This window comes from Alligator sinensis, unplaced genomic scaffold (assembly GCF_000455745.1).
Source record: "Alligator sinensis unplaced genomic scaffold, ASM45574v1 scaffold512_1, whole genome shotgun sequence".
Lineage (NCBI taxonomy): Eukaryota > Metazoa > Chordata > Crocodylia > Alligatoridae > Alligator > Alligator sinensis.
In genome coordinates this window covers 2,527,470-2,547,195 of record NW_005842063.1, presented here as the reverse complement: position 1 = coordinate 2,547,195, position 19,726 = coordinate 2,527,470, and the positions used below count along the sequence as shown (strand labels likewise).

General features: G+C 59.0%; 1 protein-coding gene across 2 annotated transcripts; it reads left to right on the top strand.

Moving 5' to 3' along the window:
- The first annotated feature begins 752 nt into the window (after positions 1 to 752).
- Positions 753 to 19,669, top strand: MFAP2 (microfibril associated protein 2). Of its 2 annotated transcripts, none has more exons than XM_006023219.3 (9): positions 753 to 929; positions 8,551 to 8,652; positions 12,571 to 12,654; positions 14,189 to 14,215; positions 14,761 to 14,844; positions 15,579 to 15,620; positions 17,273 to 17,360; positions 17,538 to 17,611; positions 18,224 to 19,669. In XM_006023219.3, the coding sequence occupies exons 2-9, from the start codon at positions 8,616 to 8,618 to the stop codon at positions 18,325 to 18,327; spliced, it is 540 nt and encodes a 179-aa protein (XP_006023281.1). In that variant the 5' UTR covers positions 753 to 929; positions 8,551 to 8,615; the 3' UTR covers positions 18,328 to 19,669. The 2 variants fall into 2 exon arrangements, with proteins under 2 accessions (XP_006023281.1, XP_006023280.1); XM_006023218.3 differs by having other exon boundaries at positions 760 to 929; positions 12,568 to 12,654.
- The last annotated feature ends 57 nt before the right edge of the window (positions 19,670 to 19,726 follow it).

Here is a 19,726-nt window from a genome sequence, read left to right as displayed (position 1 = left end):
TCCTGCTGACCGTCTCCAGGCCACCCCCACCGACCAGGCACTTGGCACTATCGCCCGCCGAGGCACTTGGCTCTTCTAGTCCGGCGTGGAGGTGCCAAACTCCAGGCTTTGGGCGCCTCCGGTCTAGGCGCTGTAGCGCCCAGTTTGCAGGCGTGAAGTTGGCTCAGTGTTCCCGGCTGTAAAATGGGGAGAGCACCTCAAAGGATCTCGAAGTAGGCTGGTGCTTGCCTAAGAAGCGCAGGGCTACCACCCCGAGGCAGGAAGTCCTGTCTAACCACAAAGCAGGTACATAATCTTTGCTCTGGGCCTGTACAGCGCCCAGCACAGTGAAACCCCGGCCCATGACTGAGGCTTGTTGGTGTCTCCACAATACAAGGGGAAGACGAGCTGGGCTCTGTGAGCTTGGGAGGCCTTTTCCCATCACCTGGGCTAATCAAACCGGCGACACCCTGTTCCTGAAGGGCCATCGAAAAGCCTCGGGAGGACACCGTGATGGTGACCACAGCTCCACGTTGCATGACTCGGTGCCCGGCAGGGCTGTGCTTTGCCCGCTGTTACCGCTCCCTGCGTTTCTTTGCGTTGGGGTGGCACGTGGGAGCCCCACGACAGATCAGAGCCGTGGTGCATTAGGAGCTGTACCAATGCAACATCAAACTGGCTCTTCTTTGCTTGCTCTTGCAGCCGCTAGGCTTTGAAGTAGCTGTTTAATAAAAAAAGTCACCGTCTTTGTGCAGATCAATGCCTGGGGGTAACATGACCGGCTCTTTTTTCCCTAGCCAAGGAAGCCTGGACGAGGGGTAGCATTAGGACCCAGCGATGCAATTAAGTTGGAGGTAGGAGCTACTTGTCCCATTTTGGAGCTTTTGAGACCAGACAGAAGAGATCAAGGCATTTGGAGGAGAACAAACCATCCCATAGATCCCAAACTGGTAAGAAAATGAGCCTAGGTGGAGGATGCTTTGTTATACGGGGCAGCGCTGTTTGCTCTGGAGGGCTGAGGACTTCCCAGCGCCTAAATTCACCTCTTTGGCTTCTGTTTTCGGGGGCAATGGAAATATGACTTGCACGGTGTGCGCGTGGAGGGGGGGCAGCCGCATTTCTTTGTTGAATGGGCAAAAATCTTCCCTTGTTGCTCTTGACTCTTTGCGTGGTGCGCGCGTGTGTTTGGTCACCAGAAAGCAGAGCTCAGGTCCCCCAAGCCGCTCTCAGGGCTTTCAATTAAACAAGAAAACCCATTTATTTATCGAAGCATTATGCACGGATGTATTTATGTCTTTCTGATTTAATCCGAGTGACTGCAAATCATCTGCTGGGAACACCAAAATTAAGACGCTGTGGATCAACTTGATTTTGAAAGCTTGAACTCCAGGGTGGCTGATCGTCCGCAGTTAAATGCGTCTAAATGTATGTGAATGTCTGAAGGGAGCTTTAAGATTTTTTTTCCCCCCCCCTGAAAACGGAGTGTACAAAAGGTTTTTTAGGGTCCTTTGGGGAAAAAAAAATAAGTGTGTTGGGGGGGAGGGGATGGAGAATTAAGTCAACTTCAGTGAGTTTTACCTTTGGTCAAGAGCCAAAAAAGCTAAACCCTCTTTCATTCCCTTTGTTCTTCCACTCCCTGGCAGCTGGATTAGTGTTTAAAAAAAAAAAAAGGGAGAGAGAGAGAAAGCTGGGGGAAGGGGAAACTATTTTGGAAGGTGGAGTTTCAGAGAATGAAAGAGCCAGACTGTGGTGTTCTTTCCCCGGATTGATTGTTCCCAGATGTGTATTACAAAAACATCTGGTTTCTTGGAGCCCGGAGACCCCTGCGTGGAGCAGAGAGGAAAGCGCCTCCAGAAACGCAGCGGCCCTGTGCCCCAGTCCAGCTCGAAGCTTGCGTGCCCGCGTCCGTCCGCCCTGGTCCTCGGGATGACGCCCCGCTGATCTGGGCCGAGCGTGACCGGGCTTATGAGGCTGCATCCGTTCGGGTGCTGCTGACTCTTTGGACGAGGAGCCGAGAGGCGGCTAGGCCAAAAAGTGACCATCGCGGCACAGCCGGACGGACTTGGGGATGCTGCTAGGGCTGGAGAGGAGCTGATGGCCTTTCTGGGGCACGACAGCTGATGGGGAGAGGAGGCAAAGCTGGGGAGATGACCACACAGCGGGCGGTGTAATGGCCTTTGGCGTAGCGCCGGATAAACTGGCCCTTGAACCCGATGACCTGCCCCATAGATCAGTCCTGATCTGTGACATGCTGTGGGTGAGGAAGGATGAACCAGGGGGACCAGCAGGGTTGGGCACTACTCCCTGCCCCTGATGTCCTGTGTGACCCTGAGCATGTCATTTAGTCTCCCCTTCGGTGACCAAAAGCAGCTTGTTGCCTCCCTTTTGAGTCGCTGTTTCTCGAGCAGCGTCGGGATCAGTGCTAGGTCCGTATGACGGACATGAAATGAATGAGCGAGCTGGTGTTATGGTAACGCAGGGAGGCCCCAACTAGATCAAAGTCTCGTTATGCTAGGCGCTGTACGTAACCCGAGTAAGAGGCAGTCCTGGTGTTCTTCTAGTCTAAATAGATCAGACGTGTGACGTGGGGAAGGGATGTGCCCAAGGTCACACAGCAGCTCGGTGGCAGAGCTGAGGCTAGACCCCCCCCCGCTGCCCTGCCTGCCTGTGCTATCTTGAAGGAGCTTGTAGCTCTTAATTTGGATTATCTCTGACTTCACCCCGTGTCTTGGATTGCAACCGTGGGAATATCCCCCCCCTCGGGAGGGTTCGCTGCATGCGCACGTGTGCGTGGGCCGGGATGAGCTCGTACGTGCTGCATCTGTGAAACCTTCCCGGGTCTCCCGGGGGCGGATTGCGGGGAAGCAAAGTTCATCTTTCCAGCAGGACCCTCCGCTGTTTGGGAGCAGCAACCGACCCTTTTGGGGGCAGCCTCTTCCGGACACGAGCCCAGAGATTCGGGGGGAGAGGGGCAAGGCAGTAGGTCCCCATACCGTAGTGTGCGTCTCAGCCCGGCGTGCCTGGCACCTTGGGGATGCTCTTGGCCAGCCCCAGCCTTGTGTTCACCGCCGGACTGTGAGATCCTAGCAGCGGTAGAAAGGTTTATCTGTGCAGCGGAGCCGTGGCATCGTAGGAGAGACGTGACTTCTAGGGAGCTGCTGTTGCTGCCCCGCGGCTTGGACGGCGGGTCTGCGGTGAGGTACGATCTCCCCTTTGCCCGCAGGGATCGTGGGCGCAGCAGCCCCACTCCCGTGACTGCACCGCTGCACTGGTGCCTGGTCAACACCTGGGTGTTTTCTGGGCTGGAGCAGGCTGTCGTGGTCAGCAGGTGTCTGGAGCAAGGTGCTGCCTTCTCTGCCCTGACCCCACATCCCTTCATCTTGCCTGACGTGGGGTCACCGCTGCCAGGGCTGTCCTTGCACCGGTTCACGTGACACAGCTCCTGCCAGCGCGGATGCACCGTAACTGGCACACGAACATCTGGATAACATCTGCACAAGGATCAAAACCCCGGAGCCCGGGTCTAGCTGGGGACGGACGGCATGTGCCCTCCTCTTGTGATCTGCAGCTGCGTTTCCTGTGTGACCCTTATGGCGAGTCCCAGATGAGATGTGAACAAGCCCTACTCGGCTCCATGCCTCAGTTTCCCCAGCTGTGCAATGGGCACAGGTCTCTCAGAGGCCCAGTAAGAGCTAACCTTTCTGCGGACAGTAAAGGGCTGGGAACGGGCTACACATTTGACAGGAAAGCCCCTTTGCTTTCACGCAAACAGCTCGGCCACGCCGGGCTCTTAGGCAGCTCAGAAGGAGCAAGGGGGAGAGCTACTTTCAGAGGGTGGGAAGGGGCTGACATAGGTGGGTCCGTGTCATATAGCCCACATCTACCCACCCCTGGAGGGCAATGAAACTGGTTCGGGGGTTGGGGGATTTGACTGGTGAGGAGAGGCTGAGGGAAATGGGCTGATTTAGGCTGCAGAAGAGGATTGAATAGCAGCCTGCAACTCCCTTTGCGGAGGGGCTGCAAAGAGGATGGAGCTGGACTGGTCTCCATGGGGGGCAGATGACAGAAGGAGCAATGGGCCCAGGTTGCAGCAAGGGAAGTTGAGGTTGGATGTTAGGAAAAACTTTCTCACTAGGAGGGTGGCAAAGCACTGGGACAGCTCCCAGAGAGGTGGTGCAGTCTCCATCCTTGGAGGTTTAAGACCCGGGTAGACAAAGCCTGGGCTGGGATGATGTAGTTGGGGCTGGTCCTGCTTGGAGCAGGGGGTTGGACTAGATGTGAGCCCCCGGGGTCCCTTCAACCCTTATTTTTTCTGATTCTGGTCTTTGATGACAAAGGGATGAAAAGACAGCTCAATCCGGGGCAGAATCGGCCTCCTTGGATGCTTTGCACATGCAGGAGTCTTGCAGCATTTCTGTGACGGTGGAGTGGGGAGCAAGGGGGGCAGTCCTGGAGCCTAAAGCCTTTTGCGTTCCAGGGCGGGTAATGAAACCGGCTTTGCCCCGAGCATGCAGCAAGTATTTCCTTCACCAGGCAGGGCCTGGGGGTGGGCGAGGAGGGAGGGGAGCATTCCAGGAAAACCAGGAACAGTTAGCAGGAAAAAAATATATAGCAAAGCCCTTCTCCTCCTGCAGCGCAGTCTCTCCTCCTCGTGCAGAGAGGGCTGCCGGGCACATTGGAAGGGGGACTTCCAACCCATGCGCTGGCCCCTATAAATAGAGTCCTTTTGACCCCGGGCTGGGCTAATTGCAGGGTCTGGTTCTGTGAACAGGCCCCTGGGACCTCTTGGAGCGACACACTTCAAAGTCACGATTTATGCCAACCTTGCATCAACCTATTCCCACCTCGCTGGAGTCTGTCTTTGGCTGCACTTTCCTCTCCTTGTCGACTACTTAGCTGCACTCGTGCACGAGTTCCCTCTGCTCACATTGACTTCTGTGGTCCAGCATCTGCATCTGCATTAGCACCCGAAGGCTCAGGGCTGTTGCTGGAGTTTATGGTGGGAAATGCCACTCCATTGCAAAGACGTGTGCTTTGGGAGAAGGTGGCAGGTCAGCGTCTTGCTTTGGAAAGGATACCTTGGAAATGAGCAGCATCTGTTGCCTTACACAGGGGAGAATGGGGGCTAAGCACATCCTGTCGGAGCTAGTCGTGTTTCTGCCCCGGCGTGGCATCGTGGCCTCTCTGCTTGCCAGGCTGCCTGCATGAGGAGCCCTCCTCGCGGACAGCGGTCACAAGGTGCCGGACGGAGCTGTGTTTTCAGAGGGACTTGTTGCATGTGTTTGAATTATTTTTGAACCCCTAACTTGCTCAAAGCCTCCTTTCATCAAAAATTAAATGGTCCATCCAGTGGTTTTGGAAGGAGGGAGGTGTGGGGAGCCGCGGGACAGCCCCGACCTGCTCCCAGAAAGCACTGCTCGGGGCTGATGCGGTCCCCCTAGACGAATGTACCCCAAGGACTGCCCTGGAGGTGTTTCTGTGTTGAGAGAGAGGAGGATGGGGCTTGCAGATAAGCCCCTGTTGGGTTTTGGATCCAATGCATCATGACAGAGGCACCGAGGTGGCTTTGCCTTCCAGGAAGGAAGATGCTCCTTGCAACCACTGCTCTGCCTCTCCCATACGGCCCCAGTCCTGCGGAGCGGAGGCTGGTGGCTGATGAGGTTGAAAACCAGACCAAGTCGGGCGTATTTATTTGCATTGAGGTGGGCCCTCGCAGCCACAGCCGCAGCCCAGGGCCTGCGTCCTGCCAGGCGCTGCACAAACCCAGGACAGAAGCAGTTGCTGCTCCAGCGAGCTGGTGGCTTTAGCAGTTCTTGCTAGGGATTGATGCTTCCGGACCCACACAGCACAGTGCGGGGCTTTAGGCCACTGCAAATCTGCAGGAATCGTGTCTGGGCAGCAGTCACTCGTGCACAGCTCTCCAGGGCCAAAGCAAAGCCCTCTCCCAGGAGGGTTTAGCTGTGGGACGAGGTGACCGTCCCAGGCCTTTTGACCTCTAGGCACTTGATTGATTGTTGTAAATGCTGAGCTACTGAATGGCTTGAGATCTGCAGGGAGCGTCGCTCCAGGGAAAGGTAGGGGCAGGTTGCTTTCCGGGCCCCTCCCTGTGAGCCCCTGGGGGAGTCATTTGATCCCTTAGAGCCTTGGTTCCCCCCTCTATAGGCAAAGGGGTAATAACCTTCCTTCCACGTACACTCTCCCTTGCATGTACGTACAGCCCCGAGCACAAGGCGGTCCTGGTCCTGGTCCTGGTCCTGGTCCTGGCTGGGACCTCTTGGCAGTAGTGATACGTGAATGGTGTTGGAGGGAGATGCTTGAGGGCCTCTGCTTGGCCGCAGAATCGGGATCAGCCGGAGTCTGTGTTACCGTTCGCCTTTCTTGGCTTGCCTATTGGGACGTGCATCATTGGGGTGGGAGAAGGGTGATGGTGCGGGGAGGCCAGGCCACTGTGAGCTCCCAGTCTGCACCGAGACCCCCCCCCCGGCCTCCTCCTGGTGGGATGCATCTTAATGGGCTCCCATGTCCACGAGAGGCTTCCTCTCGCCCCCGGCCCCAGTACCGTGACTCAGAAACACATCCTGGCCCATGAAGACAGTCATTCCCACCCACCTTTCACCAGCAGGATGTGCCCCAGGCGGGGGTGAGGATCCACGTTGGCTCCGTGTCAGCCGGCCGCTGGCCCTGCGCGCTTATGCCACGCTCACGGATAATGCACGCAAGTGTCGGAGAGCGAGCGCTGCGTGTGTTCTTGCTTTGTCGGGCCGGGTTTGCACTCCAGCCGTCGTCCTAGCGCAGTGGTTTTCAACCTTGTTTCATTTGCAGACCCCTAAAACATTTCAAATGGAGGCGCGGACCCCTTTGAATGGTAAGCGTGGGTATTCACATACTGATCATAGTCATCTTTCGCGGACCCCTTAGACATAGTGTGCAGACCCCCGGGGTCCACGGACCACCGTCTTAGCAGAAGGAGACTGGATGTATTGCTTTTCCACGGGGACCGGCCCCCGGGGCACCCAGAGCGTGCGCCCCACTGGGACCGGGCGCGAGGGCTGTCGGGAACACGGCTGGCGGGGCTGCCTCGTTCTTCTCGGAGAGCCCGAGGGCACCTCGGCCTGGGCACTCGTGCAACGAGTTTAGCAGCCACTCTGCTGTCTGTGTCGTCTGTTTGCTTGGCAGTCTCTGTGGAGACCCTGGGGAAGGGATTACAGCCCACAGATAATGGGATTAGGGTCTGGACAATTGCTGTGTTAACGCCAGTGTGAAAAAGGAGCAGGTAGGGAGCTTTTTCCAATCTGAAATGATGGAGCGTGACCCTGCCGTAGGTGACGTCTGCCTGCATCGTGTCCCAGAGTGGCTGTTTGCTCAAGGCCAAGGCTATTACCTGCTCCCCAAACACCTAATGACAGGGCACTGTAACAGCACACGCTGCAGGCAACTACCCCAGGACAGGTGATGGCTATCTGTCCACTCCGGATCCTGGCTTAACACATGTTAGCATGCAAAACAGCAGTGTGTCCCCTGTCCAGGTCCTCAGCATCGTGGGACAGGGGACGTCTGTCTTGGCGCTGGGCTGCTACAAGGTGTTGCAAGCCAGGGTTGGGGGCATCGGCAGAGCAGGGGCAGGGGCCGTGCAGCAGCGGTCTGGGTTTGCAGTGGCTCGTGCCCAAAGCATCCTGAGCTGGTCCATGACCGCTGCGTGGCTTGTATCTGCTGCATAGCCAGCAGTGGGTGTTTCGTCTCAGCACAATACAATGCATCGCGTCACCTGGAACCGGGAATGGAGAAAGACAAGGTCTTATCGTGGAGAGCCCCATTCATCCGCGCATCCTGAAATGCTCAGAAAAGGAAATTCTGAATAGTTGGTGTCTGCGGACAGGGAAATGGAGGGCGGTTGAGGGTGGGAATTTATCTCGGCAGATGCACTGGTGCACATCGGAGCTGGGTGTTGTGGCTTCTGACCAATGTCCAGCAGAGACTGGCCCTGGGGACATCGGTGCGGTCCTTTCTGTATTAAACTTGCCCATACTAAGGCTGCGTAGAGATGAGCTTTCCAGCGAGGCTGTGTCACCTGCACCCACCGACACCCGTGGGACGTGGCAGGCACCAGGCTTTTGAAGGGAGAAAGAACAAGGTGGCCCTGGCAGGCAGTACGGGCGGAGCGATTTGGGGGGAGGAAGTGATGCTCTCATGCTTAAAGCAGGAGCCTGGGTTGGAGGGGAAGCCCCTGGTTTCTAGTCCCAGCTCCACCACTGATGTGCTGCATGGCCCCGGCTATATCCCTTAAATTCCCCAAGCCTCAGTTTCCCTGTGTGAGGTGCTGGCTGACCATCTTGCAAGGGCAACCCTGGGTTTCATGAGCCCACGACCTGGCTTTTGTGCCCGCTTTGTTGCTTTGGGCTTGTTTGCTTCTCCCGGCACGGTCCCTCCCACCTTTTGCCTTCCACCTCTGCTCTGTGCTGTGCCCCTGATGGCATGAACAATGAGTTCATTGATGCTTGTGCTCTCCATATATCTGACCGAGTCCCCCTAGATGGTCCCCGGCTAACCCCCCTCTCCCCTCTTCTTTTCCAGACTGCCCCAAGCTCATCCAACTACCTCCTGAGCCGCTCTGCTCCTCTCCCCGACTACCCACGACGATGAGAGCAGCGTGCGTCTTCCTGCTGTGTCTGCCAGGTGAGCACGAGCCAGCCGGACCCTCTCGCCCCAGCCTGCCGCTAAGAACCGGCGCGGCAAGTGGCACGTGCCCACGGGCCCGGGGCTCGCCAAGCCCGGAAGAAGATGCTCTTGCTGAGGACCTGCGGGAAAAGCCCTGATCAAAGTCCGCAGGCCTGTTTGCAGAGTTGCTGAGCTGGGTGGGACAGGGAGAGGTGGGTGGCAATCAGCTGGGATCGCGGGGAAGGGGACTGGTGATTGCTTGGGGATTGGCGAGGAGGTGGCATCTCTCCAGCCTTATGAGACAGCTGGGTGGAAAGCAGGAGGAGCAAAGCAGGTAGATGCACTTGACCTCGATGCCGCGCTCCTTTATATGCAGGATCTGAGAGCAGGCTGGGCTTGGGGCAATCCCCACCTCTGCCACTGCTTCCCCACGTGCCCTCTGCCAAGTCACTCAGTCTTTCCAGACATCCATTCTGCATCTGAAGTCATTCCTCCCATCCCAGCATCCACGCGGGGAGGTCGGCCGGGGCTTCACCAGGGCAGCTTAGCACGGGATGCGATGGCCGTCTGTCCGTGGAGGGCCGGGGGAGAGGAAGGGCTGTCCTGCAGCTGTGGTAGCACAGGGCCAGGAGACCTTTGCAGGGCACCGTTCAACCTACGCACAATTCCCCAGATGAGAGGCTGCGTGGCCTCAGCCTGGACACCGCAGAGCAGGCAGGGCCCTGGGCCAACACCGACGCCTCCTGAGTCAGCACGCTGTGCTATTGCAGCGCACGTGCAGCCGCGGGGGGGTTGGCAGTGCTGGATCCAGGGGAGTTAGTTCGAGCCCCCCTTCCACCTCCCCCCTGGCATGTCTGGCAAGGGCCCCGATGAAAACGAGGAGTCAACAAGCCGGGGAGGCCGGAGGCAGGGAAGCTGCAAGCCAAACCTCTGTGCGCAGAGGGTAACGGACACATGGAAAGTATTACCAGCCCGGCCCCGAGCAGCCAGGTCTTGGACATGGACGGTGGGAGGAATGGGGCGCAGGGCACAGAAATGCAGAGGCTCCCCCAAGCATCTTCAGTGCAAGGAAGCCCTGAGGACAATGGGCTGCAGCCAAGCCCCAGGTACAGGGTGCCCTCGGCTCCCCTCCGCAGCTCCAGGCCTCTGCAGAGGTGCCACGCGAGCCCCTTCCATGTGGCACGAGCCGAGCAGCTCGGCCTGGGCCTTGCTCCTGCAGCTGGAGGGCAGCCCTGCCCCTGGCTCCCCCAGACTTTAGCTAGGCTGTGCTACAGGTGGGGCAGTGGGGCTTGAGGGAGCCCTGGAGGAGACCAGAGCTGCAGCTCTGGCACCGGGTGCAAGCAGGAGCAGGCCACGCTGCTTCACGTGGTCCGACGTTTTGCAAAGACCCATCTTCTGGGGGTGTCGGAGGGCGGCTCTGACCTTGCAGGAGGAAAGAGGCACAAGGAAACAGTGGCACTAACCCAGCGCCAGCCCCAGCCCGTGGCATATTGCCGACACGAATCGTGGCCCAGCGTCCGTGCTATTTCAGAAAGCAGGAGAAGGGCTGAACTTTTGAAGTCTCCTTGTCTTTCATTCTTCCGGGCTCCTTTGCTTCGTCTTCTGCCGTCAGCCTTGAGGATGCCCTGGGCTTGTCTTGTCAAGCTCTTCTCTGCAACCAGAGGGGCCGCAGCCTTTCTTTTGGGGGAAAAAAGAAAAGAAAATGCATGTCTTGTGTGCGCGCGTGAATCCCGGAGCCGTGGGGTTTTTAAATGAATCCCTCTTATCACAAGACTCGGCAGAGCTGGCAGCCCGCTCGCTGGGTTTGTGCCTCCCGGAGCTGGAATCGGCCGTTTCTGGACATAACCGCTGTGTGCTGTTTAATGCAAGTCATCAAAGCAGCTCAGCGGGTGAATCAGGTGTGTTACACGAAGGGGAGAGAGATTCTTTTCTTGTGTGGTTTTGGATGTGGTTGGTGCTCCCAGACCCCTGCTCTGCGGGAGGTGTTGCCAGGTACAGGCATCGCGTCTGGTGCAGGATAGCGTTGAAGGGGAGATCGTTCTGACGTGGCATCAGGCAGCCCTGATGCCACGTTCTCCCGCTGCAAGTCATCTCCAGCAGCCAATTCAGGGTCTGTGCTTCATGCTGGGCCTCTGCTATAGCATTAAAACGTCTTAGTACTGACACCCTCCAGCTTTTTTTTCCTGTAGCTTTTTTGTCAAGGCCAGAGGAGGGTCAGGGTCATTGTCTCCACAGTTGGGGAAACTGAGGCACGCAACAGCGGCTCACCCGAGATCACCCCACAGGCTCCCGACAGAGCTGGAAGTGGAACTCGATCCCCTGAGTTGCTTTGTGCTCTGCCTGAGATGAGAGTGACGTGCTGGGTGCTGGACGTGGCGTGCGTGAGAGCCTCCAAAGCGCTTCCTATAACTGGGGGAGCGGCGTGAGCCCAGGGATGTCTTGCCTGGCCCTGGGGATGTCTTGTGTGAGCCCTGCAGCCGTGCCCCCGAGCCCCGGCATGCCTGCGGAGGGCTGTCTGCATGCAGGGGAATTGCTCAGGGGAAGCCTGGGGGTCCCGAAGGAAGCTCGCGTTTGCAAATCCGAAGGGCTCACTTGCACTTGGGAGATCATTTGGTGGCAGGAAGAGCAGGACCAAATGCCCTGTCGCTCTCAAGCAGCAGGAAGGTTTAAATGAACTGCTCGAAACAGTCTAGTGACTTGATTGCATCTTGGTTTTCCCTTGGTTGGGGGATGAGCCCTTCCCTGGCAGCATTTGCAGCCTGGAGCCAGGCTGGGCTGGGCCAGCTTCTGGCTTGGCTGAGCTGAGAACGGCTGAAAAGCAAAGCAAAGTCCATGCAGTCGGCCGATAGCCGCACCGCGGTAACGTTGCTTTGGGCTCATCGGGGTAGGAGCGCTAGCACGGGCAGAGCACTGGCGTCTTCTTCACCCTGTTTTACACGCATCGGCACAGGGGCAGGTTACCCGACATGGCCGTGAAGTGGCTCGTGGCCCCGCTGAGCCCTTTCTACACTAGGGCACGTGCACGGAGCTGGCACAGCAGTAGAGCAGCAGCGGAGGGTTTCCCCGAGGGGCCGGTGTAGGGCAGGCGCTAGGTGGTTGGGTTGGGTCCAGACCCAGCGAGGTGCTGGTGTTTCCTGAGTGGGATGGCAATGGGAGAGGAAACGCGCAGTGAGCTTGGCCCGTGCTGAACTAGGCAGGTGTATATTTAGGCTGGAGAGGGGAAACCCCCCGCCCTGCCTTTGCTTGACAGTTGGGAGCCGTGTTTGGGGGGGCCCCGTCCTTGGGCACAGCTTGGATCCTGGCAGCTCCCTGCAAGGGTCTGGCTTCGGTCGGGGTGGGCGGCCTCTCCTCCTCCCCCGCCATCTGCCGAGGATTAGGGCAGCTCTTGTTGCAGCGATTGCTTCCAGACGGAGGGCGGCTCGTCTTGGGCTCCTGCCCTGTTTGCAAGGCCTCGAGCTGCAACCCGCTGCCCTTGGGGATGGTGGGTCCCCTCCACGCGGCTGTCCGTGGGCACCAAACACCTGCTCTCTGCACCCCTCAGTGCTCAGCAGCCTGCCCCGTCATGAGCTCGGCCCACGCTGGAGCCCAGCATCTTTCCACCTTGGATCCAGCCTCTGAGCTTCATGCTGCCTTGGTGCACACATCCCCTGGGCTCTGTCCTGGGAAGGCATCAGGGGTGTGGACCCTGACACGAAGCCCCTAGACATGGGTTTGAAGTTTTTGCCCCGCAATGGGCATGGCCACATGTGCACACGAACATCCAGGGGCTCCGGGCCGGCTCCTGCTCTCCTGTGCCTTCTTAACTGCCTTTGACAATGGATGATTCGCGGCCAGGGCAAAAGCGTGAGCGTGGGAGGGCAGATCGGGACATCCGCAGCGCTGTGTTCGCTCAGTAACACCATGATTTCTCCCACCTGTCGCGTGTTTTTGCAGCAGCCGTCCTGGTCCAGGGACAGTACATGTTCGAAGAGGTCCCGTATCCCGAACCAGTGCAATATTCCCAGTACGACGGTCAGTTAGGTGAGTGCAACTCTGAGTCTGGTGGCTTCGCCACGGCCTCTCGGCACCGTTTGGGGGTGGGCAGCTTGCTACTTGCTCTGTGGGGGAAGAGTGCATGCTCCTACCCGGGGATAAGCAGCTCTGCCGTGGCACCTTCTCCTCCTTTTGTGGCGGAGACTGTCCCACGGCCCAATAGATCATGTCCTTAGGAGGCTTTTCTTGCTCATATTCAATCTCAACGTCCCCTTCCTGGATATTATCCTCCTCCAGCATTTCCCCCTTTCCTCGATTCCTGCACCTTGGAGATTGTGCCCCGCAGCTCCAACCTGAGCCGCAGCAATGTGATTCAATTCAATTCCCGCATACGCACACCCTCACCCCCCCAGTATTGGTTCTTTCCAGCTCCCTGGTCATTTTTTGATGCTGTTTGCTGGGTTTTTTCCAATTTGCCGATACCCCCCTGGTACCAAGGTGCCCAGGAATGAATGAAGCCACATAGGAAGGGCATCTCCATACCACACGTCCGGGTGCTGATGCATTTGAAACTGGTGTTCCTGCCTGCTAGAGCCATTCAGATGGGAGGAGGTATTGCCACAGCGCCTGCCTCGTCCCATCTGGAGAGCCTTGCTTATCCCGTTAACAGGAGCTTGGCGAACTTCGTTTTTCCACTTCCCGCTGCTCGGGATGGCTCACGAGATTTCAGGGAAATGATTGCAGTCGAGTCACTGCTGGGTCTCTGCCGCGGGCCGTGCCAAGCTCCTTCCAAGAAACACGTTTCGGCGTCTCGGAGCCTCCAGCAGCCGAGATCTGTTTGGGGGAAAAAGCAAAAGAGAAGAAAAGACCAAATATTTTGCTTGCCCCAGTCCGGTACCGAAGCTGAATTAAACAGACTGTGGTTTTTATTCCCCGGGGGGCTTTGTAATACAGTCCAGGCAATGGGGGCAGCACGGGTAGACACGCAAAGGCAGGAGCGGTTCTGCCTGCGGTAATTGCTCACAGACCGTCTGAGATTGTAAAGCCTTGCTGAGCAGGGCACATTGTCCAGCCGTTGGGATCTCAACTGGGGGCGGGGGGGGAAATTCCTGGGATTTCAAGTTCCTCCCAGCGAACCGTTACACAGGCTCCATGCAGTAGCCCAGATTTCCAACCTGGCCTCGGGGATTTTCCTCTTCAAGCTGCACGGCCTCGAAGGGACAGTGCCCCTTCCTTTTGCAAATGGGCCCTTTGGAAGTGGCTCCGTCCGGGCACCAAAAATCCCGAGTCCCTTTGGAAGCTGTCGAGTCCTGCCTCTTCCGTCCAGGTGGCCGCAGGGAGGCGTCTGGATCCGAGCGTTGCTTGCAGAGGCGCTGAGCGCTTGTCTGTGCTGGGGACCAATGTCGTGGACTTCACGCAGCAGCTCTGAAGTCCTCGGACCCCCGTCTCATGCATCAGAGCATCAGCCAGCGTGCTCGGGGGGTTGGAGAGGGAGGAATGGGGCTTCGTGCCTCGGGTTGAGCTGGTTTGTTGGTCTCCTTTCCCCCTAAAACAAGCCCTTTCTCTGCTTTTTTGTTTCTAGAAAATCTAGATTACTATGACTATCACGGTAAGTGCCTCTCTTTCCCCAGAGCGGGTGGAGGGAGCGTGTCTTACCAGCTGCCCATCATTTCTGGAGGGCTGAAAGCCTGGGGCATGGGTGGTCTCCGGGGGGCATCTCCCTCGGTTTGACCCACCGGCCTTCATCCCCATTGCTTCTGCGGTCATCCTCTCCCATCTCCTCGGCTGGTTTTGTGGCCTCACCCACCCGCCTCGGACGTGGGGCCCTCTCCTCCATCGGCTCCATCCCTGTGCTATGAGGAGGCTGGCAGCTGTCTCTATGCAAGACGCTGGCGTTTGTAGAGAGAGCTGGCGAGCAGCAGGAGCTGGCAACAGCTGCCAGCATATTGCCCGCTAGCCCTGACAGGGTGCAGGGAGGAGACCCTTTGCCCAGAGGGGTCTCTTCCCGCCCCTCGTGGAGCCCGGCTGGGTTTCGCTCCTTGGGTCCATTTCAGGGGAAGCAAAAGCAACCTTGGCCCAAGTGATGAAGTCGGGGGGGCTCTGGCCTGGCTCCTGGGTGGGGGATGAGCTGAGCCTGCCCCTTGTCCCTTGCAGCGGTCACCCCGCGCGTCCCCGAAGAGCAGTTCCAGTATCAGTCCCAGCAGCAGACCCAGCTGGAGATCCCAGCGCCCACCCCAGGTACGTAGCAGAGCGGGGCCGCTGGCCTCTCCGGACAGGGGGTCCCTCGGGATACTGGCCCGTCCGGGTGGAGATGGGGGCCGTTCCTTTGGTGGGTGTGCAACCCTCAGGGACTGTGCTACAAACCTCTTCCGGAGAGGTCTTTCCTTTGGTGACTGATGCAAAACCCAGAGCAGTTCACTTCCCGCACACTGACTTCTAGAGAGTGCGCCAGACCCAAGTCCTAGGTGATTTAGGCACCCCAGGCCAGACCCTGTTGCACCTATAAGGTGCATTGGGTGGAGGCATCAAAGTACCATCCTGCTGCATCCCTGAAAAGTCGTGAATGCCGTCGGCGGCCACGTCCTCTCCGCTATCTGCGGCAGTCGGAGGACAGCCCATGACAGCAGTAGGTGGCCGAGGGTTTCTCCGAGGGTCAGCCAGGGTGGACGTGGGGCACGTGAGGTGCCTAGTAGGTGGAACAGAGCCTCGTTCAGTGGCGCCAGGTTTCTGACACCTTCCAAGGAGTTGCCTGTGGTCCCTTGCACCTGCCTTTCCAGGCCTCGGGTGCATGGCCAAGGGACTGGTGCCCCACCTCCCCTGCTGCACTGCAGACCCCGGACAGACGGAGCCCCTGGGCCCTGGTTCCCCAGCACGGCTCCTCCACACGGGAAGGGCTGGGGGGCATTCAGAGCAGGGAGAAGCAGTGCCCCTGCCCCGCATCCTCAGCTCTGCCCAACATCTTCCCCCTCCAGATGCTGTCCCCGAGACCGAACCCACAGAGCCCGGACCTCTCGGTAAGCCCCGCCGCTCGGGTGAGGCCGTGCATCTCCCAGCTCCTCGGGGGTGGAAGGCAGGCCTGGAAAACTTAAAGGAGGTGGAAAAAAAGAGCTCATGCGAGCTGCGAGAGAGGAGCCAGGGCACGGTCCTGGCCTCACTCCCCTTCCCCAGGACGGAGGAGCTGCCGTGGTAGCAGGCAGAGCACCAGGCTCCTGCCAGCAATTGCGAGCTGCCTGGGGGATTCCAGCCTCCATGGCATTTTTCATGCAGAAGCTGCTTGTGTCGAGCAGAAGTGGGGCCTCCACGAAGGCTGCCCCTATGTCTAAACCTGGCCCTGTGCCTCGTGCCACCTTGGCATCTGAGCATCTGGAAGTGCAGGGTCAGGTCCTTGCCCTCTGCTGAATTTCCCTGCAGGGACAGTGCTGTCCCGGCGGGGAGGGGATGCTCCAGCCCCTGCTGAAGCCCTGGAGGGCTGGCACCAAACCCAGCTGCACTGGGGTCCCTCGCACTCAGATCCTTCCCCAGATCTCGGGGGTCTCCTCCCCACCCACCCCCTTTCCTCTGCCTTTGTCCCAGGGCTGCTCCAGCCATACAAGCTGGGTTTGCAAAGCCTTTCCCCCATGGGCTGGACCTAGCTGGAGTCTCATTTGTGTTGTGCTTGTGTGTGTACATGTTGGGGAGGGGGGGCTGGTTTGTGGTGTGTGTTTCTGTGTGTACTGGGGAAGAGGGATCTGGTTCATGTGTGTGTGTGTGCATGTGTACGTTCATGAGTGCCTGTGTGTGTTTGCATGTGTGTGTATGTGTATTGGGGGGGGTCTGGTTCATGCCCTGTATGTGAGTGCATGTGTGTGTATTGTGTGTAGAGGTCTGTTTCATGCCCTGGATGTGTGTGCACATGTGCATTTGTGCGTGCGTGTGCGTGCACGTGTGTGCGTGCATGTGTGCATTTGTGTGTGTGCGTGTGGAGGGCAGGATAATGCAGGGAGGGGGAGCTGGTGACGGGGCGGGAGCAGGACCGGCCGCGCTCCAGGCAAAGCCACGTCCCCGGCCAGCTCGAGCGAGCCCGCCTCGGCTGCCAAGTGCGTGCAGGGCTTGGAGCGCGCGGCTCCGGCCAAGCCAAACAGGGCTCGGCGGCTCCCCCAGCAGTGTTTCCACACAGCCGCACTGTCAAGAAAGCCCGGTGTTCCCGCCGTCTCCCTGCCTCCCCCCTGTAGCTCGTGGAGGCGTCGATGTGTGTGAGCAGCACGAGGCACGGTGCTATCCGCAGCCCTCGGCGCTCGCTGCAGGGATGCCCCCAACCTTGAGGGGCAGCTTGCTCCTCTCACCCCCTCTTCCCCATGGCCACGTACCTTGGGCTGGAGGGATACCACATCCTCGTGGGTCCACAAGACCCAAGCAGAGCTGGTGGTTGGGGAGAAGAGCGCCAAGGCAGACCCCTGCGTTGCTGCATCGATGCAGGATGTTGCACCCTTGTCTCTGATTTGCAGCTGGGGCGATGCACCGAGTAGGTGTGAGTATGTGCATGTGTGTGTGTGCGCACGTGTGTGTGTGTGTGTGTGGATGCACCCACACAGCTTGAGAACAACCCCAAGAGTGCTTTCTTGGGAAGCCGCCGGCAGCCAAGGTGCCCGTGCGGAGCCCTCACCGGCGCGTGCCGCCTCTTGTGCAGATTGCCGGGAGGAGCAGTACCCCTGCACCAGGCTGTACTCGGTCCACAAGCCCTGCAAGCAGTGCCTGAATGAAATCTGCTTTTACAGGTAAGCGACGGGTGGCGGATACGGTCAAGCCTGGTCCCCGCTTGTCATGGGAGAGCGCGGGAGCTTGTTGGGTTGACCCAATGGACCCGTGCCGCACTTGGTAGGACCCGCGGGGGCTTTTGCCCACGTCCGGGGCACGAGGCAGCTTTGGTTTCAGCCACGCGCTCTCTCTTCCAGCCTCCGCCGGGTGTACGTCATCAACAAGGAGATCTGCGTCCGCACGGTCTGCGCACACGAAGAGCTGCTCCGAGGTAAGAGCGTGATGCGCCGGGAGCCCCTCGACTGGAAAGCCCCTCCTGTCCCACCCTGCACCGCTCTCTAAACACAGCTGCCAAGAGAACGTGGCTTCAAAGCCGGATCGGGGCCCGACCCGCTGTCTCGCCCCTGGAAGGGGTCTGGCAGTCCCTGGAGGAGCTGGCATGGGCCGGTCCAGCGGGAGCCTGGCTGGGTTGCAGCTCTCTGCCTGAACCGGGGCTGGAGGGAGGACACGGGGACACGTGGTTTGGGGTCACTGGGCCTTGAGCCACTTCCAAACCACAGCAGGAGGGAAGGGAGCGTCTCCCAGGGCTGCCTTCCTCCTCCCGCTCTGTGCTACAGGCCCATGGGCCTGGCTAACACCCCCGGGGTACGGCCCGGTTGCTGCCGCCAATGTGGATGAATGCGGACTGGTGGGAAATTGGGCTTGTGGCAGCGGAAATGGTGGCAACGGCATCACCGAGGGGTCCTCTCGTGGGGCAGCAGCTCAGCTTTTGCATCTCCCAGGAGAAGCAATGCCCGGGAGCCCCCGTGCTTCCAGCCCAGCTCCCGGGGTCTCCTCCCGACCCCTCACAACTGGTTTCTTCTCGCCCCTTCCACCCCCTCAGCTGATCTCTGCCGCGACAAGTTCTCCAAATGCGGCGTGATGGCAACCAGCGGCCTCTGCCAAATCGTGGCTACCTCCTGCACCAGAAGCTGTGGGGGCTGCTAAGGCCGGAGGGCAGGCACGTGGCCGCGGCTCCACCGTCGCGAAGGCCAGGCCGCGTGGACGCCAAAAGGACCCGACCCACCCAGAGGAAAGCCCTTCCACCCCCACCCTCCCCAAGTGGCCTTCCATCTCCCCCCGTAGAATAAGGTGGTTGCGCTCATGGTGCTAAAGAAACACAGTGCATGAAACAGCATAAAAGTCCATTTTGTGCACATAATATAGGGTTTGTATTATTTTTATCACTTTGTTATATTATAAAGGCCGGCGGCTGGGGCTGAGGGCACGCAGCCCAGCCCAGCCCACCCGGCCCGGTTTATATGTAGAGTATCTAAGAGAACAGGTGTAAGGGTTGCCCGAGTCCCTGGCCCCTCTCTTTCTCGCTCTGTCTCGCTCCTTCGCAGCTTGGTAGGACTTTGCTCTTGTTGCTTCCCTCCTGCCTGAACTCCCCCCTGCTTCCACCTGGGCGCTGGACCAGGCAGCAGATCTAAGTGTGGGGCAGATGGGGACTAGGGAGATGGGGCTCGTTTTCCTGGCCCGTTTGATCCCAGCTGTGGTCCATGATTGCTAAAGGGCATGTTGGAACTGAAACTTCAGCTGTGGCCGGTCCACACCCCTCCCCGGTCTCTGGCAGGGTCTCCTTCTCCCTGCAAAAGCAGCTATCTGTGCAGGGCAAACCAACCCGTCTCCCTCCGCTCAGCATCCAGCCAGGGGAGAGCATCTAATGCTGAGACCGTGGCTGTCTCCCGCTCCCCCGTTGGCCCCGTAAACCACAGAAGACTCCTGACCCGAACAGGTATGGTTTGCTGCTCCAGGGGCCGAGGAAGTCCACTGGGTTTTCTGCTATTTTGAGAGCCAGGTGCTACATGCATGCAGCCCGCGCCTGCAGGGCCCCGTGGGAGGGGTGAGCTACAGAGAGACCGGGGGTTGCAGAAAGGAGTGGTTGCCTCCTGCCTGCCCCTCTCCCCATTCCTTCGCCCTGCTCCTGCTCCCGGGGGTGTGGGCATGGTGCTTCTTGCCCCAGCTCCTTGCCCTGCCAGAAGCTGTCCCTCTTCACCCCTAGATTTGTGCTTTTTCCTGGCTCTGGTTCTTCTTTCAGCTGGTGGCAACTCACCACTCACCCCCATGCCAGTGGGCAGGGGAGCTTTGCAGCTCTGCTATCGCCTCTGCTGTGCCCACCTCCGAGCTGAGTCTGTCCCTTCGTGCTTCTGTCTGGTCGCTGCAAGGCTTGCAAGCCCCTTTGAGACCCAAAGGGATGCCCCCTCCGCCCCCCACCAGCTGCAGTGGACGTAAACGTGCCCATACGCAGCAAACGTGCCCATCCCTGCCCCTGTGTTGAGACCCGACCCCCCCCAGCCGTGCCACCATCTCCTGCTGCGCCCGGGGTCCCCTGCATGTATTGTCT

Coding starts and splice junctions, on each gene's coding strand:
- MFAP2 (XM_006023218.3), top strand. CDS start 8,616: ATGAGAGCAGCGTGCGTCTTCCTGCTGTGTCTGCCAG. Junction 14,216..14,760: donor AGATTACTATGACTATCACG/GTAAGTGCCTCT, acceptor TGTCCCTTGCAG/CGGTCACCCCGCGCGTCCCC. Junction 17,612..18,223: donor ACACGAAGAGCTGCTCCGAG/GTAAGAGCGTGA, acceptor CCACCCCCTCAG/CTGATCTCTGCCGCGACAAG.